Source organism: Ambystoma mexicanum, chromosome 6p (genome assembly GCF_040938575.1).
Source record: "Ambystoma mexicanum isolate Mex_15411 chromosome 6p, UKY_AmexF1_1, whole genome shotgun sequence".
Lineage (NCBI taxonomy): Eukaryota > Metazoa > Chordata > Amphibia > Caudata > Ambystomatidae > Ambystoma > Ambystoma mexicanum.
Genome location: NC_090935.1, coordinates 1263569212 through 1263596783, shown reverse-complemented (window position 1 = coordinate 1263596783; position 27572 = coordinate 1263569212). Strand labels below are relative to the sequence as shown.

The 27572-nt window shown below is 48.9% G+C and overlaps 1 protein-coding gene across 2 annotated transcripts in view; it reads left to right on the top strand.

Moving 5' to 3' along the window:
- UHRF2 (ubiquitin like with PHD and ring finger domains 2) overlaps positions 1–27572 on the top strand; it is a 1897232-nt gene that overhangs the window by 1403121 nt on the left and 466539 nt on the right. For both annotated transcript variants that reach the window (XM_069625927.1, XM_069625926.1), the window contains exon 13: positions 4186–4435. In XM_069625927.1, the coding sequence (XP_069482028.1) occupies positions 4186–4435 (250 nt within the window). The remainder of the gene's footprint in view (positions 1–4185; positions 4436–27572) is intronic.

Here is a 27572-nt window from a genome sequence, read left to right as displayed (position 1 = left end):
GATGAGTACTATTGACCAGATGGGGGATTTGAAAATCAACTCCAGTCTAACCGGTTTAGATAAACCTTTGGGAACTTGTCCCCGCTATGTGTTAACATTTCCTAACTCTACATTGAGGGGGAAGTTCCTAAGATTCAGATTAAATTTAATGCCTACATGACAGTTAACCTCAATACGAGACAGGTCTGGGGCTATATTAAAGCTTTGTAACTTATGCGAATGTAACTTGACACAGACTCTTGAGCACTTAGTGATTCCTTGTCCTGCACTTAGCACTTTAAAAGATGAACCTCTTGGTAAATATGTGCAGAGTGCATGGTGGTTCTTCAGTCTGGACATTTGGTATACGATCTCGATTGGCGAAGAGAACTCACTATCTATTGCTGTTTTAAGATTTTTGAATGCGTTCAAACCTATCAGTTTAAAACTGTGATTTTTATCTGCTTCTTTTTCCTTTTTTTTAATCATTTTTTTTAATCGATTTGTCTTCTTCAATTCACTTTTACTGTAGTAGAATTAGTCCAAAATATATTATTCCTTCTTCTTTTAATGTATTGAAAATAATGTAACTTATTAAATGTAATTTATCGAAGTGTTATAATATGTAAAGGTATGTAAAAATGTTTTGATGTGGGTTGATATTGTAACGTGTAAGGTTACTTTATTCACTGAAATAAATAAAAAAAAATGATATATGGGAGCTACTGTGCCTTCAGCTGGGAAGACCCCAGCTGGGAAGACCCACTTGCAAATTCCAGCAATATGAGTGCGTTGATGTGGTGCAGTTTAGGGTTTTTAAATGCAAAGGGGCCACATACAGGTTTTTCGGGGCACAAGCAATTTCAGTTGTTCAAGTTTTGTATCCCCAGTGCCCTTTCCCTCTCCCTTCCCCCTGCGCACTTTTCCTTTCCCCCTTCCCATGCACTTGCACGATCTGAATGACACCTGGCCTAGTAGGATCGTTGTCTGTCCTCCCTTTGTTCCCCCTTGCCTCGTCGCGCCTTGAAACACTTGTGTATAGGCGTGTTATAAATACTATATCATATCTGATCGGACAATCAATCTATTTTAAGGAATGGTAAGAATTATTTGACAGCTGAGCTGTCGGTAACCATGTTTTGCAATGTTTTTAACAACTTCCATGCAGGATTACAGGTCGGCTATGTTAAAATATTTGTACGAATGCAGCCTCCTTAGTGTACATGTACATGCCCACTTCCACCGTCAATGCAAGATTTCTGTGGGAAAAACTAGATAAAACAATTCATTGTATGTGTTGGATATCAATAGACATTTAAATTATTCTCTTCATAGGGATAGAAAGGAACGCAGCCAGAGTGGTTACTGCTGCCCTAACTGTCCATTTACGCTTAATTTGAAAAGCATTAAATGTCCTGATGTTGTTCTCCATGTTTCAGTGGTGCCCATCTTTCGGCAATACTGAATTTGTGGTAAGACGCTGTGAATACGCTTTTGGTGAGGATGCGAGCTGCTAAGGTTTGTAGGAATCCCAAGGTGTCCTTTACAAACGTAGATAGTCAAAGTTTTCAGAGCCACGAAAACTAAGTTGCATTTTCCTGTTTTGATGATTAACAAAGGTCAAAATTTGGCATATTTTGAGTGTTCGTTGTACTCGAGCATCCTTTTCTTTGTGTGGGTTTGTGGGGTACCAGGAAGTATATTTAAATACAGGTTTTCCGCTAGGAAACACTTTTGAGGGAATCATGTCAGAAAGTCTTCTGTTAATTACAGTTTTGGTGCTGCTGCCAACACGGCAAAGGCTTGCATAATGAAGTGGACAGCAGTGCTGCTGCTTAGGGTGCACAGGAGTCCATCTCAATGCTTGGCCGGACCTTGAATTAAATCATACATGTTTGCTATTTCTAGAGGAGCATTTACCCACATTACCTCTCTAAATCTGTGATACTTTCCCTCAGTTAGAAACCAAGGTATTACTTTGTCCGTGTGTTTTCTCTGTAGCCAATTCTCAACCAAGCATTTTGGTTTGTAACCACAATGGCTCATGCATCAATATCCCAAGATGAGGGCTTGAGGTATATTTTGATACTCTTTCCCGGTAGACGAGCTTGCATGGGCTTCTAATTAAGTATAGCTTTCGTATACTATTCCAGTTTGTGTTTTGTTTAACCATAAGAGGGCCCTTAGCAGATTTAACCCTACAGCCGAAATATACATCTATGCTTGGATGGGGAAAGTAACGCCTGTCTCCCACCCACACCCGCTACCCTTTCCAATCCCCCACCCCACTACCACACACTTTAGGAGAGCCCTGGGCAGGACCTTTTTTATTCCGAAACTGTGCACCCAGGGGGTGAGGGGTGGGGGCACACAGAAGGTTAATCTGAACATTGCCTTTTTTTGCTGAGAAACCATTTCAATGGTCTGGCAGTGATACATTGTGCATTATTTGTGTGACCACATTTAATCCACAAACTATGGCATGAAATCCCTTCTAAAATGAACGCTAGCCCACCGTGAACATAGGGGAGGGCCACTTGGAACACCCTACTGCTCCTCCCATGTTTGCAATCAAAAGGATCATGAAATAAACTGCTGTGGAAACTTAGACAGGGATGCCAGTAAATAGTAAGAGTGTCGCCTTGTTGTGAGCTTTTCCCTCTGTACTGGATAGCTGACCCCATTATGCCTTTAACAACACTGAGCAACAATTCACTGTTAACATTACATTTCTAGGGACTGTAGGGCACTATACATGCCAGTATTTAAATGTTTATATATATTTATTTTAATATGCTTAGAAATGTAAGATTTCTGATTTAAAAAGATGGATACTAGACATAATATTATAACTACGAAGGCAGTTGCACAGTGTGATATCCTGCAACATTAAAGTGATGGGGTGTGTATTCCCTCAAGTCATCAAAGAAAGCCTTGATAAGTAACTGAATATTCGTATAGAGATTGTTCTTGCACCACAGCAGGTAATCGGGCAGGATGGTCCTGGATCCTTTCCTTGTTTGTAATTTATATTTGAATGTCCGTAGAGCACCAAGTTGATCAGACAATCACTAAACTGCAGTGAGATATGTCTACTTCCTGCACATTTAAGATGCCTGCACAGTATTTCATTACAGGCCTGTGATGCCTTGCTATTCCACTAAATGTGGTCTGCGAGATCTGCAAGACTGCGAATGGGAACTTCAATATTAGGAGGCGATCATAATTTTCAGCGTAGTGATTGTTTCCGTTTACGCCTTGCATGCTTATTTTAATTGCCTGTCTGCAGCCCTCTTTGAGATTTTGATAGTTTACTGGACTGGGCTAGAAGAAAGGCTGAGAATCTAGGCAGGTTGGTAGGTGGCACTGCTGCCCAGCAGGTAAGTGCATGGCAGTCAGTATTGCAACAAATGCCGTAGGATTTCACCTGATTTTCATGGGTAATAAAAGCACACATATATCTAAAAATGCATACCCCTCTGTCTGCATGAACATTAGATCCAGGCAGAAAACACTGCCAGTTTTCTTTCACGGAGAGGGGAAACCCATGGAACTGAATTTCTACTCTGTATCCTGCTTCATGTAGGAAATTTGTTCCAAAATGGAAGGGATGGTTAAAAAAAGGGTGAAGAGATTATTTTTGTATCATCCATGGCCATTTAGTGCCTCATATAAAAAGAATCTGATACTGTTGTTTTTTCTGACATTCATTATAGCAGTAGTGATTTTGCATAAGTGGAGGAAATGTTGACGGTATCTTTCCAAATAACTTTGGAGCTTTTTTGTAACTGCTAAAGATGCAAAATATTGATGGTGAGATTGGAAATACCTGCGTCTTTTGGACTGGGGCAAATATTTGGCTCGGTTTAGCTGCTTGAGCAACCCTTTTTCAGCAGACAATTTAATGAGCTCAGACAGTATTCATGCAACCATTGAACTAAAATCTTAAAAATATAATTTTGGCTTATTTATGTTGCGTTCATCCAGACCTAGAAGTCACTAAAGTATACTTGTGGAAGTGGTCATTTTATAAATGCCTAATAAAGCTTGTATTCAGTCTCAAGGGCAAGGCTATGAACTTACTAATTATGAACACTTTTTTTGTGGTAACTATGTGGGTTTTACTTTTGAATCCTGTGTATCTTGCCTTGCTTAATTCGGATTGTGTTTACTATTTATTTTGCTTTGGCATGTGCACTGTCTTAGTATCCAGAAGGCTATTTGGAAGCTATGGCTAATAAGGAGAAGAAAGATCGGGGAAAAAAGCAAACTGTCAAGCCAGAGCCTGCTGACCTACACTCGGAGAACAACCATGGTAATGAGAGCAGCCCGACCAGCCCAGTCGCCCCCATCATCCAAATCCCAATAATGACTGAGGCCCCAAAGGATAGCCCGTGTGTCATCACCAGAATGATAATTCATAGCAACGGAAACCAAAAAAGGCCACTGAAAGAAGGTATGTTGTCTTCAGTTGGGCTGCAATTTGGTCATATTCAATAAAGATTGTGCTGGAGAAGTCAGTTGGTTTGAAAAGTGTTTATGTGCAATAGCTTGTGTACATTTTGAATAGGTGCACCATGGTTGTTTTACAATTTCATTCATGAATCCTTAAGATATGAACACAATATTATTTTAACTTCACTTCTTCAACATTCATTCCTCCACTCTCTGACACTCGTCTACTCGTAGGTTTAAATACCTTACTGAAAATAAGCCAGTTTCTAATCAGGAAATGGAGCTACCCCATGAGGGAAGCAACCACTTTCAGAATTACTTCGATCGGTTGGAAAGAGGTGTCACTTAATTGCATATGAGCTTCCTCTTGGATTATCCTTAAATATGCTTTGCTTTAAAAATGCTTTGAAGACTTTTCAGAAACCAGATCCTGCAATCATCTCAATTGTGAAGCACTCCTTTAAATAGGTTTCAAGTGAAGCAATAGCAAATAGATTTCTGCAGGTTTCCTAGCAAGACGGTGTCCTGATGAGCTGGCACAGTTTTCATAATATTGCCACATTAACCAGTATTCTGGATCCTTTGTTTGCACTATAGCCTGTCCCTCTCCAGCTTGGTTGTCTTATTCATTATGACAAGAACAGGGCTTTTTGCATCAACTGGAAGCCACGTTAGGTCTATCCGGTCCTTTTCAGTCTTTGGCTATTGCACAACATCTGTATAAAATGCAATCCAAAAAGGGGGGCTATCGAAAAATATCCCTGCAAAGTTTAATAAAACTAGTTTCTTCTTTCTGACCAAAATAGAGAAAGTCTGCATGAACTTTAAGTTAACAATTGCTAACACTTCATGCACTCCCTTTAAGAGCCCATCCTGTAGTAGTCCTATTTGGTCAAACTTAGTTTCTTTCACAGAGGAGGTTTTTTGTTCTCTTGTGACCTAAACGTGACCCCACAATGGTTTTCCTTTTGAAAACTAATGCACAAGAGAATTCTCCTTTCTGGCTCCTTTTAAATGTCTCTCTGAGCCGAGGCACTTCATCACAATATAGTATGAAGAACGTTATCTGATCACTCTTTTATTCGGAACTCCAGATCTGGAGTTTCCCAGTGAGTACCTTGAGAGGTACATACTTTCGTGCAGCCACAATTTGCTACCTGTCAGTTAATCTGATTTTATCAATCTGGTTTTGGACCAGAACATGGCACCAAGGCAGAAACTATGCGAGTTGTGGCTGACTGCCTTTGCATGTTTGATAATAGTGGCATACATCTTCTACATTTGGATCTCTGAAACACATTGGTCTCAGGCATGTTTTTCATCCACGTCTATCGGCTAGTGTGGGTGATTGAGTCCGGTATTGTCAATCTTACTGTCTGAATGGGTGTACCCACTTACCCAGGCTTGAGGCACCCTCCCTGTGCATTGCTACGCCCCCAATGATCAGTCGCATCACACATGCTTTTCATTATCAAAATAAAACAATTTCTCCAGCATGGGGTCTGGCATGGATTCACATGCTCATGAATATTTCCCGTCGTCAGGCTGGGAATCCTCGGAAAAAGAAAAAATCAGTTTCCGTTTCCTTTCTGAACTGTCTTTCTACTAATGACTAATCACTGGTCTCTGGGTCATACTGCCCCAAAACAATGACTGCCCGCTACCTAAGCCCCTCCTCTGGCAGCCATCTTCAGATTTTTACCACACGTTCAAGTGTTGGAGGTCCTCGTGCTATAGCTCTCGAGCTTTTACTGCGTTTTGCGTTTTTTCGAAGAGTTTACTCTTATATTTTCGGTCAATCGAGCCTCAAGCTCCACCGATTCTACTTCCGATTAACAGGGATCCGTTCCAGAATTTTTCTACGCCCCTCAAGGGCGAATTGTTATCGAGTTTTCACTTCTTAGAGGATTCCGGAAGATCTTTGAGGCCTACCACGCATGGTCATGGCCCAGGACAAAGGAAACACAACGCCTGTTGGATCCAAGCTGTTCAGGAGCTGCCCTGGATGTGGACTACAGAACGTCTTCAAGGAAGATGAGCACTCACGGTGCCTCTACTGCCTTCATGATGACAAATCGCACATGGAGAAGTACTGTGCGTTCTGTAAGAACATGTCTGACCGGACAATGAGGGATCGTCGTACCCGACTCACCAACTGGCTGGAGGGGAAGAGCCCAGCAGCAGGTGAGAAGAAGAAGAAGTCGAAGCAGTCTTCTAAGACCTTTGAGGGCGCTCCGGAGACGGGGGCCCAACAGAAGGCAAAGCGCCACGAGTTCTGCGGGCACCGGGAGTGCCGATGGTTCGGGCTCTTCGACTGCCAGGCAGGGCGCAATGTCACCGACGCCATCATCCACGAGCCAACACTCTGGCTCGATGAAGAGGAAGTCATAGAACCCGGGTAAGCTTCAGGGAAGCCCCGGTCGATCTCGACGGAGACAGCCAAGGGGGAGTGGGTTAGCGACCCTCCCCCTAAGGTGAAGGCCTCAGGCACCCCTAAGGTCGTGAAGGCCTTGATTCACCCAGCGAAGGCCTCGATTGAAGGAGTTGTGGCAGCCCTGGCGAAGCCTGTGGAGGCTACTCCAGTGGAGACGACTTCCGGGCCTAGAGTTTCCCTGCCACCCCGGATGTAATCATCTTTTCAGCCTATCGAGAAGACCCCCATGAAACCACAGGAGGAGAAAGAGGGGGGCACGGTAGCCATAACGGACACAGATACCACCTCCAAAGATGAGCTGGCTGGTGTCGCAAAGATCCTGGACAGGAGGTTCGAGGAAGTCTGGTCCTACGGGAGGGATCCCGACGAGGCGGACATAGAGAGCAACGGTGGAGCCAACGAGATGCCGCGGACCGTGGAGGAGACGGAGGACCCCACTCCCCAGCCGTCGCTCCCGTCGCAACCGATGCCTATGTCACAGGACCACTCAGGAGCAATCTTGATGGCTATCCAGACTGTCATGATCACTGCTTCCAAGGAGCCAGGACCAGCCCAACGTCCTTGGAAGCAGGCCCCTAACCCTAATCCTAGGCACCAGCCGGTCCCCACGGGGACCTTTTGGACCTTGTCCTGGCGCCGGTGGCACCAGGCTCATCAGAATCATCGGTCCCGGCACTGGAAGCGCCGGGCTCATAATATGTGTGCAGATGTTTGGGTGGACTTACCTGCAGCAGACCATGCTGCTTACTTACCAGCCACTTAGAAGTCCTCTGTGAACAGGAACTACTTTCTTACCTGGGTGGGGCAGCTCCATTCCCTGGATTCAGCATGGGGAAAGCTTCTAGAACTGGAACTCTTTTCTTACCCAGGCGGGGCCGTGGAGGAAGACGCCTCATCACTCCAAGGCTATTTAAACCACACCCGATAGAAGAAACGTGCTTCGCGTTATTCTGCATCTGCAGCAGAACGCTCACCGAGTCTGTTCCAGCCTTTCTTCTTTCGATCCTGAATCTGCAAGAATCATACTCACCATTCCTGTATCCAGCCGACAGCAGCACCTGCAGAGACAAGAAACAGCAGGTTAGCAAGGCAGTCTTAACTCGCAGTGCTTACTCACCTGATCCATCGGCTGCGGTCATTTCGGCACGCTGTATTTTCGCCTGTGAAGACAAAAGCATTGTCATTACTTACCGGCACTCCGTGAACTCTGGAATTCTTCACGCTGCATCGCCGCCTGCGGAGATAAAAGCATTGTATTTACTTACGGGCATTCCGCGGACTCCGGCGCTGCAAACAAACTTCTGAAAGACAAAAGAAGAGACATTAGACAGGTTTTTTACTTACGCTCATCGCGCTCTTCACAATAGAACGCCTGCAAATACTCCGGTGCCTCTTCAACACGAACTACGCTGCAAGGAAAAAAACAGCTAGAGTGCTTGCATTTACTCACGCATTTCCAGGCGCTTTATTTCATCTTCCTCAAGAGTCCTGCAAGCAAAAGGGGAGAAAAGCATCATACGAAGTCCTGCCTTGCACCTAAAGACTCTAAAGACTATAAAGACTAAAAAGGTGTCTGGAAACTCACCGCTCGTGCTATTAATGACGGTAACGGTCCTCTGAGTCCAAGAGGCCTATGTTTCACCAGTGAAGGAACTGGCAACAGCGCCCTGCATCAGACGCAGATGGAGAGTCCAGCATTCACCTATCTAAGGTGAGCACGCTGACCAGGGGGCTCTACGGAGAAGCTGGGGAGAGAGAGGAAGATAGGCATTACACAACCCAGACCATTAACCCCTATATTCTTTCACCTGCAGAAACCTCACCCTACGAGTTCGTCACACAGTGCGAAGAGGTTCGACCCCAGAAGCCCATCGAGTCCTGCACATCACCTTTCGAGTCACAGACACCTTCCTGCCACGACCTGCGCCTCCGTGGGAATCAGGTGAGCGTGACAGAACGCGAAGCCCACCGCAAAACTCCTACCCAGGCGCAATGGAAACTTCAGACACTGATCACTTAGCCCAGTTGCTCGGGGAATTAAGAGCAGAAGTACATGCAGCTCGTCAGGAAACAAGCTCTCTAAGAAGAGAACTAATACTTTCCAAGGAGCGAACAGAGGACCTCGCTAGGCAATTGCTACAAACGCAGGCAGGACACACCTCTGCCCGTCCCAGGAGGAAGCTATCCTTCTGCACCATCTGTAAATCCAGTGCAAATCAATCTACCTGGTAATGTGCCCTTGGCTCCGCCCGAACGTTTTTCTGGTGACCCAAAGAAATATGCAGTGTTCATCAACCAGTGCCGCTTACATTTCTTATGTCGACCAGCTGCATTCCCAACAGATCAGACCAAAGTGGCTTTCGTGCTTTCTTATCTCAGTGGCAGCGCCGCAGATTGGTCGATCCCTTTAGTCACCCAAGATGATCTGGGTCTATATGATTTCCAGGCCTTCCAGTCCAGTATGGAGAAACTGTTTGCAAGACATGCACAAGGGCAGGCCTTGGACAATGAACTTCTTTCATTACGACAGGGTAATCAAGACCTCTTGACCTATATAGCCTCATTCAACAGACTCATAGTGGAAACTCAATGGCCCGAGGATAAGAGAATAACGCTTTTCTACAGAGGCCTGCGTGGAGAGCTCAAGGATGTGTTAGCTCAAGTCGTGAACCCTCCACAAGAATGTTCAGACTATATTGACTTGGTCGTCCAATTGGACCACAGATTACAGAACAGGAAGGCTGATTGCTCTAAATTTGATACCCGAGTGTTTTCTAAACCACAGACTCCTACTAAGGGAGCGGACACTGTGGAACCCATGCAAATAGGGGGGATGAAAGGTCCTTTAAGCCAAAAGGAGCGGGAAAGAAGAAGACAGCTGCAATTATGCCTCTATTGTGGGAACTCAGGGCACTTTCTTCGAGACTGTCCAGTGAAACCAGCTAAGAAGGCTGTAGGAGCCGCAGACACCAGTGCCACAAGTTCTGAGCAGGGAAACGACCTAGCCCGGCAAGTGTAGAGGTCCTCTTGCCGAGCGTTAAGATCTGTCCCGTGACCTCGCATTTCGTGGTGCCCATGGTCCTCATTAGTCCAGCACGTCCGGATCGTTTGCATGCAATTGAAGCTTACATCGACAGCGGAGCAATCGGCAATTATGTGGACCGTGAAATGGCATCAAGGATGAATCTACCCCTTGTCCCTAAGGCAGTAAAGGACGTCATTACTACAGTGGATGGCACGGAGATAGCCTCCGGACCAGTAACCCATGCCACCCAAGAAGTGACGCTAGTAAGCCAAGATGGACACCGGGAGAAAATTGTGTTCGATGTGATCAAGGCCCCTCAGTTCCAGATCATTCTGGGAATCCCTTGGTTAGAGAAACACAATCCTCAGATCGACTGGCGAGCAAAGACGGTTCAGTTTCCAGAATGTTTTACCACTTGTTATCCTCGGCCTGAAGTTTCAGTGGCGGCAATTTCTTCTGAGGTTCCTACATTACCTTCCGATTACCAGGAATTCCAAGATGTCTTTCGAAAGGATCAAGCTAACACCCTGCCTCCTCATAGGTCTTACGACTGTCAAATAGACTTGATACCCGGAACAACTCCTCCTTGCAGTAGGATTTATGCCCTCACCGAGCCAGAGAATCTTCACCTCAGACAATATCTGGACCAATACCTAGCTAACAGGTTTATCCGTCCTTCTAAGTCTCCAGCTTCCTCGGCTTTGTTCTTCGCTCCGAAAAAGGAAGGAGACCTTAGAACTTGTATAGATTACCGCGGCCTAAATCAAATCACCGTTAAAAACAGATACCCGTTACCTTTGATCCCTGAACTCCTGGACCAAGTCAAAGAAGCATGTATATATACAAAGTTGGATCTCAGAGGAGCCTACCACTTGGTACGAATAAAAGAAGGCGATGAATGGAAGACGGCCTTCCACACCAAGTATGGGTTATTCGAATATCAAGTGATGCCCTTTGGACTTTGTAACGCTCCTGCCGCTTTCCAGTATTTTATGAACGATGTCCTTAGAGAACTCATAGATGTGTGTGTTGTTGTCTACATTGATGACATCCTTGTCTATTCATCATCTGAAGAGGAACATCAGAGACACGTTAAAAAGGTTCTCGAGAGACTGCGTCAACATAACCTTTTTGCCAAGCTTGAAAAATGCGTTTTCAACGTAACTGAAGTTGAGTTCCTGGGATTCATATTGTCACCTAATGGGGTTCATATGGATTCGAAGAAGGTTGATGCAATCATCAAGTGGCCATCACCAACCTCGGTAAAAGGAGTTCAAAGCATGTTAGGTTTCGCTAACTTTTACCGCAGATTCATTCCTGAATTCTCCCGGATAGTCCAGCCCATCACCGCTCTGTTAAAAAAGAACAAACGTTTTGAATGGTCTACTGAAGCAGAACAAGCTTTTCAGGACTTAAAAGCAAAATTCATTTCTGCACCTGTTCTGAAACATCCTCGCCCAGAACTCCCCTACATCGTGGAAACGGATGCTTCTAGTCTTGCTATGGGGGCAGTTTTATCACAAAGAGTTCCAGTCACACACCAATTACATCCTGTAGCCTTTTGGTCCCGCAAATTCTCGGCTCCCGAGATCAACTATTCCATTACAGACAAGGAATTTTTAGCTATCAGATCGGCCTTTAAAGCCTGGCGACATTATCTTTTGGGAGCCAGACACACAGTCACCGTAATGACTGATCACCGAAATCTACAATACCTGAAGACGGCCAAAGCTCAGTCTTCCAGACAGCTTCGCTGGCCTCTGTTTCTGGCTGAGTTTGACTTTATAATCACTTATCGACCCGGCAGTAAAAACGGAAAAGCAGATGCCCTCTCTCGGATGGGAGTAGATGAACATTTGACCAATCCAGAACCAATACCCATAATCCCAGAACAAAGGATTTTGGGGTTAGTCAGCACTCAATCCTTTGAAGACATCAAGACTGCAGTCAAGTCACTCCTAACTCCGGCCGATTTGCAGGACTGGCAATTAAAGGGAAAAGAATTCTCAGTGGATCAAGACCTACCATATTTCCAAGGACGATTCTACTTGCCCTGTGAGAAAATACAAAAACAAGTAATCTCCGCTTATCACGACTCTCTGATGGAGGGTCACCCTGGCATTACCATAACCATGGAAAAGGTCAAAAGACATTTCTGGTGGCCATCATGGAAGAAGGATATTAGAGACTTTGTAATCTCCTGCGGTGTGTGTGCCCAGAATAAAAGTCAGAAGGAGAAACCAGCCGGCCTTTTACACCCTCTGGATATTCCTCCCTGTCCATGGCATACCCTGTCCATGGATTTCATCACAGACTTACCTCCATGCTCAGGGTATAATACCATTTTAGTAGTCGTGGATCTATTCTCCAAGATGGCTCATTTCATTCCCCTGAAGGGCCTACCTTCGGCTTCGGTATTGGCCCGAGAATTCTTAGAAAACATCATTCGGTTACACGGTTTTCCCTCGGTTTTAATCTCCGATAGGGGAAGTCAATTCATCTCCCACTTTTGGCGAAGTTGCTGTCGTCTAGCCCAAATTGATGTAAGATTTTCAACCAGTCACCATCCCCAAACTGACGGACAAACCGAGAGGACTAATCAGACTCTAGAGCAATATCTGCGTTGCATGCTCCAACAAACTGAAAACCCTTGGAAGGATATTCTGTGTATCGCTGAATACGCTTAAAACAATTCGACTCATTCTGGAACCGGGAAGACTCCCTTCTTCCTATTGTACGGACATCATCCTAGAACCTCTAATTTGGATCCTCCCCAAGAATTCGAAACACCAGCTTTGGATCATTTACACTCTGAGATTACCCGTGCTTTTAAGGAAGCCACTGCCCATCTGCAAAGAGCTAAAGCTCAAGTAAAAAAGGGAGCAGATCGACACCGTAAAGAGGCCCCTCACTACGCAGATAGATACCTTGGACCCTACACCATCTCTACCATAGTTAATCCGGTGGCAGTCAAATTGGAATTGCCTACGCATATGAAAATACATCCAGTATTCCATGTCTCATTATTAAAACCAGTACAACCAGAAACTCGATTGACTGAACTCCCAGAACCCGTCTTGGTAGACGGAGAACTCGAATTCGAAGTATAGAACATCCTAGACTCCAAAATCTCCAGATCTAAATTATACTATCTGGTCGATTGGAAAGGATACGGACCCCAGGAAAGGTCTTGGGAATCCTTAGAATATGTCCACGCACCTCGTCTGGTCAAGAGATTCAATCTGAATCACCCCGACAAGCCAAAACCCCCGGAGAAGACATGCTTAGGAGGGGCCTTGAGGGGGGTACTGTCATGATCACTGCTTCCAAGGAGCCAGGACCAGCCCAACGTCCTTGGAAGCAGGCCCCTAACCCTAATCCTAGGCACCAGCCGGTCCCCACGGGGACCTTTTGGACCTTGTCCTGGCGCCGGTGGCACCAGGCTCATCAGAATCATCGGTCCCGGCACTGGAAGCGTCGGGCTCATAATATGTGTGCAGATGTTTGGGTGGACTTACCTGCAGCAGACCATGCTGCTTACTTACCAGCCACTTAGAAGTCCTCTGTGAACAGGAACTACTTTCTTACCTGGGTGGGGCAGCTCCATTCCCTGGATTCAGCATGGGGAAAGCTTCTAGAACTGGAACTCTTTTCTTACCTAGGCGGGGCCGTGGAGGAAGACGCCTCATCACTCCAAGGCTATTTAAACCACACCCGATAGAAGAAACGTGCTTCGCGTTATTCTGCATCTGCAGCAGAACGCTCACCGAGTCTGTTCCAGCCTTTCTTCTTTCGATCCTGAATCTGCAAGAATCATACTCACCATTCCTGTATCCAGGCGACAGCAGCACCTGTAGAGACAAGAAACAGCAGGTTAGCAAGGCAGTCTTAACTCGCAGTGCTTACTCACCTGATCCATCGGCTGCGGTCATTTCGGCACGCTGTATTTTCGCCTGTGAAGACAAAAGCATTGTCATTACTTACCGGCACTCCGTGAACTCTGGAATTCTTCACGCTGCATCGCCGCCTGCAGAGATAAAAGCATTGTATTTACTTACGGGCATTCCGCGGACTCCGGCGCTGCAAACAAACTTCTGAAAGACAAAAGAAGAGACATTAGACAGGTTTTTTACTTACGCCCATCGCGCTCTTCACAATAGAACGCCTGCAAATACTCTGGTGCCTCTTCAACACGAACTACGCTGCAAGGAAAAAAACAGCTAGAGTGCTTGCATTTACTCACGCATTTCCAGGCGCTTTATTTCATCTTCCTCAAGAGTCCTGCAAGCAAAAGGGGAGAAAAGCATCATACGAAGTCCTGCCTTGCACCTAAAGACTCTAAAGACTAAAAAGGTGTCTGGAAACTCACCGCTCGTGCTATTAACAACGGTAACGGTCCTCTGAGTCCAAGAGGCCTATGTTTCACCAGTGAAGGAACTGGCAACAGCGCCCTGCATCAGACGCAGATGGAGAGTCCAGCATTCACCTATCTAAGGTGAGCACGCTGACCGGGGGCTCTACGGAGAAGCTGGGGAGAGAGAGGAAGAGAGGCATTACACAACCCAGACCATTAACCCCTATATTCTTTCACCTGAAGAAACCTCACCCTACGAGTTCGTCACACAGTGCGAAGTGGTTCGACCCCAGAAGCCCATCGAGTCCTGCACATCACCTTTCGAGTCACAGACACCTTCCTGCCACGACCTGCGCCTCCGTGGGAATCAGGTGAGCGTTACACAGACCCTGTGTACGGAGATAAGGACAAGGTTGCCCTTACCACCAGCAGACGATGCAGCAGCGCCTGGACCGTCGGGAAGCCCACTGAACAAGCAGAGGCGAATCCATCCTCCCCGCCCCCTCCTTTCCAACATTCACCTCCTTCCCCTCTGCCGAGGGATGAGACGGGACCGGAGACGGCAACGACGGGTTCGGACGACGATGGTGGTGACGAAGGGACAGATCTCTCATCACCCCCTGCCTGGGCCTCCCCTCCCGACGAAATTGACTCCTTTCATGCCATGATCGCCAGGGCATCGGAGATTTCCAGCTTTGTCCAACCAACAACCGGAGGCTAAGAGGAAGACCATCCTCTCAGTACCGTTACTGGATGACATCTGGGACGAAGGACTGTCGCTGCTCAAGAACCCGTCTACGGCTCCTGCAACGAGGGACCGGTATGAGAAGAAGTACCGGGTCCCAGATTCTGCCCGATGTGCCTTAGAGCTCAACCGTCCCCAGATTCAGTGGTCTCTGCAGCGGCCAAGAAGAAATCGGCAGGGGCGACGGCATCAACTTCCACTTCCCCACCGGACGACGAGGGGAAGAAGCTGGATGCCATGGGACGACGAGTCAGCATGTCGGCGGTGACGACCATCAAAGCGGCCAACACCCTCGCGATCGTGGCGCGCTACGACAGGGTGCTGTGGTTCAAGATCGCGCCCCTCCTGGATTTCCTGCCTGACGACAAGAGGGCAGAGGCCCTTGAAATCCTACAGGAAGGCGAGGTGGCGTCGGACCACGCCATCACGGTGGACACAGACATTGCCGACACCAGGTTTCGACAGATGGGCATCAGCGTTTGCCTTCACCGACGTGGTTGGCTCAAGGCAACCGACTTCCATCAGGACGTTCAGACCAGGGTACTGGACATGCCCTTCGACGGGAACAACCTGTTTGGCAAGGCAGTGGACGAGTCACTGAAGGCCATCAAGGCGGACACCGAGATGGCCTGGGGTTCTCTCCATCAACGACGGCCGTCCTTTCGGACCCCCAGAGGCAAGTATCAAGGTGCCTCCAAAGGATTTGGTGGCGGTTCCTCGTCTTACCGCCAAGCGGCCCGCTCATCGTCGCAGGAGGCCTATAGAGGCTGCAGCAAGGCCAGAGGACATAGTCATTGTCGCCAAGGAGGCCAAGGCGGCAAGGCCTCAGCGCAGCAAGATTGAACCGGCCGTGACGTTGGGCCCCCACCCAAGCACTCCGGTGGGAGGCTGGCTTTCGAGATTCATCAGTGTGTGGGAATCCATCTCCACTGACCGTTGGGTGCTGGACGCGCTAGCCCACGGGAACACTCTGGAATTCCAGAGAAAGTGTCCCCGTCTACCACCCGTAGCCAGGAAGGAAAACCGCGTGCCACAGCTACTTCTAGAGGTACGAGCAATGGAACTCCGAAGAGGCTCTGGGGCTCCGGAGTATACTTGCGGTACTTGGGTTGGCGACCCATCCTGGAACTTCGTCGTCTAAACAAATACATCAAGTCCCAGAAATTCCGGATGGTCACCCTTCAGCACGTGCTGGGACAGCTGGAGGAGGGCGACTTCCTGTCATCGCTGGACTTGGAGGATGCCTACTTCCACATCCCCATACACAAAGGACATTGAAAGTTCCTACGATTCGTGGTCCAAGGGCGACACTACCAGTTCAAGGCCCTACTCTTCGGTTTGAAGTCGGCGGCAAGGGTCTTCACCAAGTGCCTGGCACCGGTGGTGGCGCGGCTGCGCCTGCAGGGGATCCACCCTACCTAGACGATTGGCTCATCCGAGCAAAGTCAAGGGAACTCGCCGTCGATCACACAGTGAAGACCGTCAGACTGCTCGCGGATCTGGGATTCTCGATCAACTTCGCAAAATCCCATTTGGTACAGTCCCAAGACGCCCTGTTCCTGGGAGCCAGACTCGACAAAGTAGCGCAATTGGCTTCACCGTCCGAGGAAAGAAAGAAGGCCATCCCGGGCAAGGTACAATGGCTGTTGACCATGGAGACAGCCAGGGTGAGGTTCATCAAGTCCCTACTCGGCATGATGTCATCGTGCATCTACCTCATGCGACTATGCAGGTTGCAGATGCGGCCACTGCAGGAATTCCTCAACGCCCATTGGATGCAGGCAGCGGGCAGCTTCGAAGACAAGATCTCCCTCAATGAGGTGTTCCGCCAAGTGATCCGGTGGTGGGGCAACCGTGCACCTAGCGGCGGGTATGGACTTCCGGACCCCGGTACACCAGGAAACGGTGACGACGGACGCCTCCCTGGAAGGATGGGGAGCACACACCAGAGATCTCCACGCAAGAGGCCTTTGGCTCCTGGAGGAGAGGTCACTGCACATCAACGTCCTGGAGCTCCGAGCTGTGTTCTGGACCCTCAGGTCATTCCTCCCGTCCCTCTAGGGCAAGGTGGTGACAAAACCGCCAAGATGTTCTACATGATGAAGCAAGGGGGCACCAGATCCCCAGCCCTATCCAAGGAAGTGCAGGATCTGCACTTGCCCACGGGATGTTCCTGGTACTCTTCCATCTGGCAGGAATAAAGAACACCATCGCTGACTCACTCAGCAGGGAGCTGCGCTCTTGCCACGAGTGGGAGATTCAGCAGGATCAAGTGGATCGCCTCTTCCGACGATGGGGCAATCCCCAGATCGATCTACCAACACCAAGTGCCGGAGGTTCGCCAGCAGGTTTCCCCAGCCAGGGAGTATGGGCGACGCATTCTCATTTCCCTGAGACGGCCTGTTCCTGTATGTGTATCCGCCGCTGCCGTTGCTCCTGCGACTCATCAGTCAACACATGTCAGCGTCCCTCCCAGTGAAACTGCCGACAGACGCGGATCTTCTCGCCAGGGAAGGCGGCACCATCCTCCATCACGACCCGGGATCGCTGAACCTGCAGGCCTGGCTCCTGCAGCACTAGAGTTCGGAGGATACGATATCCTGGCGGACTGCAAGGAGGTGCTTGCAAAGGCCAGGGCATCCTCGACTCTTAAGTGCTACGGACAAAAATGGAAGAGGTTCACTGTCTGGTGCCGTGCATAGAATATCAACCCTCTTCGGATTACGGCCCCTCAAGTGCTGCTGTACCTGTTGTCGCTGGCCAGGGCGGGGGTGGCACACGCCTCCATCAAAATCCATCTGGCGGCGATCTCCCGCTACACCACAATTCCAGGGCAGTCATCTCTGTGGTGTCATCACCTGGTGAAGGAGTTCATGAAAGGACTGTTTCGATCTTTCCCGCCGGTGACGGCCCCGGCGTGGGAGCTCAACGTGGTGCTGACCAGGCTCATGGAGCCGCCATTCGATCCTCTGCATTCGGCACCGTTGAAGTTCCTGTCGTGGAAGACCGCGTTTCTTGTGGCCATCGCCTCCGCACGACGAGTGAGAGAGATCCAGGCCCTCTCCTGTAAACCTCCATATCTGACATTACACTAGACGAGGGTAGTGCTGAAGACGCACCCCTCCTTCATGCCCAAGGTGCCGTCGGACTTCCATCTCAACGAGCCCTTGGTGTTACCTGTTTTCTTCCCATCGCCTTCATTGCTGGCTGAAGTTCTACGTGGACCGAACTAAGAGTCTTCGGAAGACATCACAGCAGTTTGTGAACTTTGGACCTGTGAACCAAGGGAAGGCCCTCTCGAAGGCTTCCATTTCCAGATGGCTCTCGGCTGCATCATGCAATGTCACCGGTTGGCAAACCGACCCTTGCCCGGTCGTCCGAGAGCCCATTCAGTCAGAGCGATCACTGCTATCACAGCGTTCCTGTGCGGTGTGCCCCTGCTGGTGATCTGCAGGGCTGCTACGTTCACGAGATTCTACTGCGTCGACCGGGATTACAGGGAGGAGTCCAAAGTCAGCCAGGCAGTGCTGCACAACCTGTTCGCTTGAAGGTGAGCCTGGTGAGGAGGTAAGAGATGCTTAATGTTGAGTTGTTGAAATGCTTAATGTTGAGCCTTGCCACCTCCTGTGGTTGTGCATGTGTGCACTGCTATGTATTCTTGTATTCATGAGCATGTGAATCCATGCCAGACCCCATGCTGGAGAAGGAACAAGTTACTTACCTGCAACTGTTGTTCTCCAGCATGGGTCTGGCATGGATTCACATGCGAACCCTGCCTCCGACCCCTCTGCGGCTCTTCTCTTGGTCCTACTGCCCCTTTACATGCTACCAAATCTGAAGGTGGCTGCCAGAGGAGGGGCTTAGGTAGAGGGCAGTCATTGGCTGGGGGCAGTACGACCCAGAGACCAGTGATTGGTTATTAGTAGAAAGACAGTTCAGAAACAAAACTGAAACTGATTTTTTCTTTACCGAGGATTCCCAGCCTGGCGACGGGGAATATTTATGAGCATGTGAATCCATGCCAGACCCATGCTGAAAAACAACAGTTACAGGTAAGTAACTTGTTCCTTGGTGACCTAGTGCAGTCATGGGTATATTCATACATCAGTATAAAGATGACGTGCAGGTTCACCTTGAAAGTGTCATTTCTGGCAGATATCCACTGCCTCCATCGTCTTGTTTCAAACTGTACCCCTCAAAAACAGAAGGGGGCTCGCTTTACTCTAGGGGTTGTAGGATATGGAGGCGTAAAAGTAAAGAGTAATGCTTGAACGCCTCAATTTCACGCTCAAGACCATTTTTCGAGCACTGACAAGGCGGCGATAGGGTACATGCCTACCTCCTCCAGCTTGCAAGTGTGCTTCATTTTACACGTGCATAACAATTTTATGCGGGTATAAAACGAGTGAATTCCTTTGGAATCCGCCTCCATTTAGAACCTGCTAAAGAGCAGGTGGGTTCCATTACAATCTATTAATAAATGGCACCTGCAAAGCTTAATTTACAGACAGCATTTATTTTGTACAATACAGAGGAAAACTGAGCAGTAAGCGCATATGCGCTTGGTTTTACTCTTCACGTTTCCACTTTGCCGTGTAATGTAAAGCAAAAAGCAATACCAGTTAAAGTCAAAGCATTGCCAACTGTGAACATTCTAAGATAATGAAGAAAAGAGAACCTCACGGTACTGGAATCTCAGAATCTAAATCCAACCCAACATGCCACAATCCCCCACTCCCTCTTCCTGAAACCAAAAACAAACCAAAGAAACTAGAAAAGCAAACAACAAAAAATGTGCACAAAATGGAGATGTTGACATCATAGCTCCGGGCTAATACCGGCCATCATCAGGCCTGATCGCCATTGCCGGGTTTCAGGGTATAGCACTGTTCCATACCCTCCCCACCCCCCATTCCAGTAACCAAGGTGTGATGAACCATAGTCAGAAGGTAGCAGCTTGCGTAGGAATCAACAATCGAGGTCACAGAACATTTCTGAAGACAGCACACAACAAGGCTTGTCCCAGTCCAGTTCGACAGGGTATTTGCACAACTCTCACTTGACCCCAGAGGGCTCGCTGGGCTTCAGAGTTTTCCCTGCCTTGGACCACAATTTCCTTTGTGGCTTCAGGATACCCTTAGCGGACATTATGGGTGTGGAAGCAGGCAACTCAGCACTGGAGTCATCAGACCATCTAGCAAGAAGGGCCTTTGCTTCTTGAGATGACTTGATAATTTGCTGTGTCTACCCAAGCTTGAAGAATAAGGCAGTAAGGAAACCCCATCTATAGCGGAGGCCCTCCTCCATCAGCCAGGTCATGAGCAGGCAGAGTGACCTACGCTTATGGACTGTAGCATCGGCCAGATCCTCGAATACTTGCAGGACAGTCCAACTGAAGGTAATTGTTGGGACGAGTCGGCCTCATCCATGATCTTCTGCTGAAGGGAGAAAAAGTTCACTCGGCTGAGGACATCAGGAGGGCCACAGAGGAACCACAGAGGCAATGGGTGCGATTCAGCTCAACCGTCTCATCTTCAGAGATGCAGAAAAGCGAACGGAAGGGAGCTGAAACATAATCTGGGAGGACGGTATCCCCCACCAAGCTACGAACCCCACTCACTCTAATATTATTCCACCTGGATTGGTTTTCATTGTCCTCCTGTTTAGCCTGAAGTACGTCACATTGCGTCACACTGGTGCCTCAGCTCCAACAAGCATTGGGCTGTTTCGGTAGCCTCCAGGGTCTGCTCGCAGATAGTGTCCTTGCTTTCCCCAATTGCGTTGCACGCTTCAACTACTCTTCCGTCCAGTGAAGTGAGCTTGGTGTCAAGGACAGCCATGCTATTTAGGAACTCCCCTTTCATTTTGCCGAGTAAATTCACAAGATCCAGCTTGGTGTCCGGAGGGGCCATATCCTCTCCAGCTTTGTGATTCTTTATGTATGTAATGTGAAGAACCTGAGGGCGTCCTTACTTCTTCTCCCCCGGTGCTCTCTTCTTGGGAGGCTATGGAAAGGCCATCGCTCTTGGATCCTGACCCTGAGGGTGGATATGTGAGGTAGGATCATCTGGGTGGAGGAGACTAGGGGATTGGGGAGATGACCTCCTTAGAGGAGACATTGTATCCCCCATTTCCTTTTCACAACACTCTATTGTCAGCCCTTTTCCTGTTCTTCCCCTAAAACATTCCCCAAGAAACACCACTATGCTACTCGGATGAGGATGAGACGAGGAAGAGAACAAATAGAGCCACATATCCTAATTGTTTTAATGCACACACATCCCAACCTCATCAGGATACTGAGGTGGGGAGTAGGACAGTAAGAGTAAGGCTGGACTACAGTTTCAGCAGTGAGTGGTCTAGTCCTTTTTGGAACAATCATGGTGGCAGGAACATTAAAAGCCGGATTAATTATGGAAAGGAAGTCAACTGTGGAAGCAGGGCCGCAAACTGCTGGGTGGAAGCAGACCTCTCCGATGCAGCGGTGTGGCAGGCAGAGTTTATGCAGCGGGAAACAAAGCTGAAGGACGCTGGAGGGCGATGGCAAACCGCAAGAGGGAGACTGGCGTGACACAGTGAAGCAGTAGTGTGAGTGCCGTGCTGCAGTAGGAGCATCGCTCTGTGAGTACGAGCCACAGAGAGCCACTGGAAGAAGATGTGGGGTACCGTACAGGAAGGAAAGAACCCGCGGCGGCAGAGGAGCTTGCAGGAAGCCGTAAGCTCCGACGGGTGAGTGTACCAAGAAGGGGGAACACTTGGCTGGCAGGCGAACATGCGAAACAAGTAATGAACATTGATTTGAACAGAAACACACATTGCTATGAATATCGATTTGAATGAAAGCAAATATAAGTACTTTTAAATACTGAACGGAATGAAAGCAAGTTTTGAGTAGTCTTGAATATTGAGGGGAGTAAAAGAAAGTTTGTGAATCTGGCTGATATAATGAACTGCATTATATGAGAAACCAAGCCTTGGCAACAGCAACAATACAAGGAACTTTATCACCTAAGAAACAAGTACTGGCAAAAGCCAAGAGAATACAAAGAGTTGTATGGTATGAGAAACCAAGCATTGGCCAAAGCCAAGAGAATTCAAGGAACTGAATGTCATAAGGAAACACACATTGGCAAGAGCCACACCATCACCTTTGACATCCCGATTGCCAAACGGCACTCCTCCTGCCACCTAATGAAACCTAAATGCCTAGCCCGCTGCACCAAGAACCTAACCAGGGACCACCTCCCACCACTCTTCTCTGACCTCAAGAGCCCAACCAACAGAACAACCAACCCTATGGCCCTAGCCCATCTCTACAACTCCACAATTGCTGAACCAGTTAACATACTTGCTCCGCTGAAACAGCGCAAAGCTAAACCTGCACTGGTTCACCCTTGAGCACCTTGCTTCGCGCACTCTGAAACGACTCGGAGGAAGAAACCCTTCCTCAGCTAACAGAGACCAATTCACTTCTCTTGCCACAGAGTACAAAAAGGCCATACACACCGCCAAACCAACAGCTATAACAAGAGAATAGAAAGTGCCAAATCTAATTCTCGCGAACTCTTCACAATCGTGTGCTAAGTTGAGTCTCCAATTGCCCCTCCCCCTACCCTCATAGTAGGCAACGACTGGTGCACCAAGGTACAAGAAGCCCTTACAGGAAAAGTCCTCACACTCCAGAACAAAATCCACTCCAAGCAACAAGCCATCCAAGCCAAACCACCACCCTCCTCTCACCCTGCGGCACCACACTCCCCATCCTCCACGTCATTTGACTTTCACCCTTTCTCAGAACTGGAAGTAGCCAACATATTCAAAAGCCACAAGCCATCCCGCTGCAAAGGCGACGCCTGCCCGACCCCCATTTTCAAAGACTGCGCAGTCACTCACACTGTTCATCACAGCCATAATTAATGCCTCCTTCTCCACAAAAACTGTTCCCATGTCCCTGAAAGAAGCATGGATACTCCTGCTACTAAAAAAATGCCTCCCTCGAACCCTCCATCGCTACCAACTACCGTCCCATCACAACAGGGCCCTTCATCCTAAAGATCCTGGACTGTGCAGCCTACATCCAGGTACAACAATACCTTGAAGCCAACCACATCCTAGGCACCCGTCAATCCAGCTTGTGCAGAAGGCATGGCACGGAAACTGCCCTGCTCGATCTGAAAAATCAACTAGATGACATCAGAGTCAATGGTAAACCTGCTTTGCTCCTCATGCTGGATCTCTCAGCCGTGTTTAATCTCAAGGACCATCAGTTTCTCTGCGATCACCTCACCACCACTGCAAAATTCTCTCCTGCAGCCACTGACTTGATCACATCCCTCCTAACAGGCAGATCCTCTCAGGTCTCCATAGACGATAATGCCGCCTCACCCACGCCAGTTACCTGTGGCGTCCCCCAAGGTTCTTGCCTTTCCATGACTCTATATAACATTTATACAAATCCCCTTCTCATACATCCCGTCCCATTTCCTCCATACTTAATGGGCGTCCCTCGCTAAGGACGGGAAACAGAACCTTTTTCACCAGTAAAAATGGTATTCCCCTTTAAATTTAGATGCATGCGGGTGCATGGCCCTGGGAGCATGCGCTCCCCAACTCTGCCCACCGGTGCCACTTCCCAGTCCTCATTTCTGCGTCGACAGGAACGGACAGCTTTCACCAGCTCTCCTGGGTTAGGCCTCCAGTCTTGTAATTCCACATGCTCTTCCCCGGAAGACTTTCTGGTCTCTTCTTTTTTGTTTTCTCTCCTAGCAATTGTCAGAGATAATACTCTGTCCTCCCCGGCGCATGTCGACGACGGTGGGTTTCAGCAGGTTTACCACCTGCAGGGGTTCCTTCGCCATGTCGGATCCCCACGCGATCTGCCTCCGGTGCCTTGGCCCTGACCACGGCTGGGACGGCTGTTCTGCGTGCAACGCGTTGACCCTGCACGTACTGAAGAATCATTTGGCCAGTTGGAGGGAGCTGTTTGAAAGATCGCCTCCAGAGGACATCAAGACTTACGTGGGGAGGAAGACCAGTCCCAGGGTAGATGCCCTGTTCTCCTTCGCACCCTGCAAGGGCGACTCCTTCCCAGGGAAGCGGCCAAGTGGGAGGGGCCTTCCAGGTCCTAAGACCACCAAAGAGACTGAGGCTGCCAGAGCTACGAGCCATCAGGCCGAGGGGTCGCCATACCCGACCACATCATCAAAGGGGCAGTATGCAGCCCCCAGCTTGATGTGACTAGGACCACCAAGACCTCAGCAGCCACAGGGCCTGGCTCTGATGCCCCCAGGCCCTCCCCCCTGCATGCTCTTCGAAAAGTTCCTTACCCCCATGAAATCAACGCAGATGTGCACCATCCTCAGGGGGGTCATCAAAGACATGCTCCCTCGAGTACCACGTCAGGCTCCGACCGTGATCCATACCCCGTCCCAGTTCATCCCATGGTTCCCACGCTCACATCAGGCACAGTGGCTCTGCTTCCGGTGCAGCCTCTGGCACTGCCAGTCAACACCCCACAGCTGCCCGCACCCAGCACGCCTCGACCGCTCGCGACCTGCAAGACACAGCGGGCGACACGGAAGAGGACGAGGATCAGGATACTCCCTCGTCAGCTAAGGCTTTACACGAGAGGCTGGCGGTTGTGGCAGAATACCTGGGGATTCTGCGGGCCACAAGTTGAGCAACCTGAGGCGGGGGTTTTGGCCGAGGTGCTGACCATTCGCCCTGGCACAAGAACTGGCATCCCTCTGCAAAAGGATGTAGAATCCCTGGCCGAGAAGGGATGGTGAAGCCGCACTCAACGCAGCCTACCAATAAACGTCTTGATGCCAAGTATAGGCAGGCAGAGGGGGACTCGCTCATTCTGTCAGTACACCCTCAACCGCATTCATCCGTTATAGCTGCGGCCTCGCTTTATTCCAAACCGCAGTCTTCATCATCTGCACCCACCTCAGCGCTCCTAGGGAAGGAGGAAAAGCTGTTGGAGTTCTACGGCAAAAAGATTTACTGTAATGCCAGACTCCATCATGTGCCAGGCCAATTCTGATGCTATGTTGGCAGCTGTGAATCAAAAGCTGTGGTGGGAGATTGCAGACTTCCTCCCAGAGCTCCCTGCGCATGGTCATGTGCACTACAGGGCTGGATTGCAGAGGCCAAAATTGTGGCTCAAGATAATATGGAGTCTACAGTGGCTCACATCGACACAACAGGTAGAGCGATCTGTATCACCACTGATATGAGGAGGACAGCTTGGCTTAAGGCGACCAAGTTGGACCCTGATGTGCTGGAGTGCATTCTCGACCTGCCATTTGAGGGGGAGGACTTATTTCACTCGACCACAGACAAGGAACTTGACGCAAAGAAAAATAGCTTGCAAACAGCTATGTCCTTGTCAATCCTGACAAAGTCGGCGCCCAAGGCCTATGGCTTTGAGTAACCAACGATCGGACAGAACCTATACCTTCAGTGTCTTCAGGAGCTTTCAGGAGCGATGTGCTAAGAGAGCCTGACCGGTCTCCTAGCCGGCACAGGCGCTAGCACCACAAATCCTCTCTAAAATGGTTTTTCCAATCCCCCTCCCAGGTACCAGCCTCAGAGGGTAAAAAGCTGTGACAATGTCATCCAGATCCAGAAGTCTCTGGAGGCGGACAGGCTTGCCCTTCACAATAATTCCTGGCGGGCAAGGTTTGCGGACCCATGGATCCTCTCTGTTAGTTTACACGGGCTTCCGTCTCCCAATTCTTCATCTCCTCTTTCTTCCCCTCTACTCCCATAGATTGGGACGGCAACTCTTTTGGCGTAAATCCGCTCACTCTTCGCGAGTCAGGCGGTGGAGAAGGTTCCAGCTTCGCAGCGAGGCATAGGCTTCTATTCCCGTATATTCACCATTCAGAAAAAGAACCAGGCTGGACTGAGAGTTGGTCTAGACCTCTCTTACGTCAACGTTTCCCTACCCCTTCAAAAGTTCAAGATGGTTACTCCAGCTCTTATTGCAGACACAGTGTGGGGGAGACAGGATATACTCCCTGGATCTGAAGGATGCTTACCAGCATGTCACCATTTGGGAGCCCCATTGTTCCTTCCTGAGGTTCAGGATCAAGGGCTTTCATTTTCAATACAAGGTCCTCCCTTTTGGCCTCATCTCGGCCCCAAGGGTCTTTACAAGATTAATGAACTTGGTAGAGGCCCTGTTCAGGGCGGAGGCCCACCGCCTTTATCCATACCTCGACGACTGGCTAGTCTGAGCAGAGTCTCCTGAGGCTGTAAAGCGCACAGCGTCAGCACTTATGCACATGCTATACAATCTGGCGTTCTCTATCAACCTCAGGAAGTTGCATTTACTCCCCACTCAGTCCTTAACATTCCTGGGGCTAATTTGGGATACAAGGGCGGAGGGGATCTTCCCCTCAGCAGACAAGATTATGGCAATCAGGAAGGCCACCAGGCATTTTCTCAGCAGACCAGTGACCTCAGCATGATGGTACCAGCACTTGCTTTGCATAATGGCGACTTGTCTCCTGGCTGTGCCGTACACAAGACTCAAAATGAGGAGGCTGCAGCTGCATTTCTCAGCCTCTTGGAATCAAGAGACTGGCTCCCAGGCAGCTCTAGTCAGCATACCACAGCATCTGCACCCGGATTTGGAGTGGTGGAGTGCAGAGACCGTTCAGGCAGCCCTCTCCGGAGATCACCATTCCCACGGACTCGTCCCTAGAGGGGATGGGGGGCTGCACTGGACTACCACAGTGTCCATGGAGTATGGTCACAACAGGAACAGCTGGAACACATCAACTAGCTCGAGATGATGACCGTCTTGCTTGCCCTCAAAGCATTCCTCCCCATTGTCAGCAGCAGGTCGTTCTGCATCCAGACAGACAGCTCCACTTGCATGTTTTACATCAACAAGCAGGAAGGTACCAGGTCCCCTCTGCTCTGCTGGCTCTCCATCGACATTTGGGAGTGGGCACTGCCTAACAACATTTACTTATCAGCAGTCCACATGCCGAGGGAATCCAAACTGGAAGTGGACAGGCTCAGTAGGCAGGGGATAAACAAATACGAATGGCAGTTGAACAAGGCAGTGCTCAGGGGGATTTCCAATAGGTGGGGCCACCTACAGGTAGACTTATTCGCCACCATGAACAACAGGAGGTGCCCTCAGTTTGCTTCCTGGCTGGGGCAAGGCATGGGATCACTGGGGGACATGTTGCAGATCACGTGAAATGGCATGAATGCATACAGGTTTCCCGGTTGCCAGTCATTTGGTCGAAATCAATTGGTCGACTGGACAACTGGTCGAATCAATTTGGTCGAAAACCAAATGGTCGAATTTTTTTTTTTTTTTTTTTTTACCCCTTTTTTTTTTTTTTTGGGGGGGGTCCCCCCCCCAACCCCCTTTTTTTTCTTTCTTTTTTTTTTTTTAACACGAAAACCCACAAAACACATATATAAATAAAAAAAAAAAAATTCGACCATTTGGTTTTCGACCAAATGACGTCGACCAAATTGCAGTCGACCAGTTTGTAGTCGACCAAATGACTGGACACCAGGTTTCCCTCCACTCTGCTGATTCGCAGGGTCA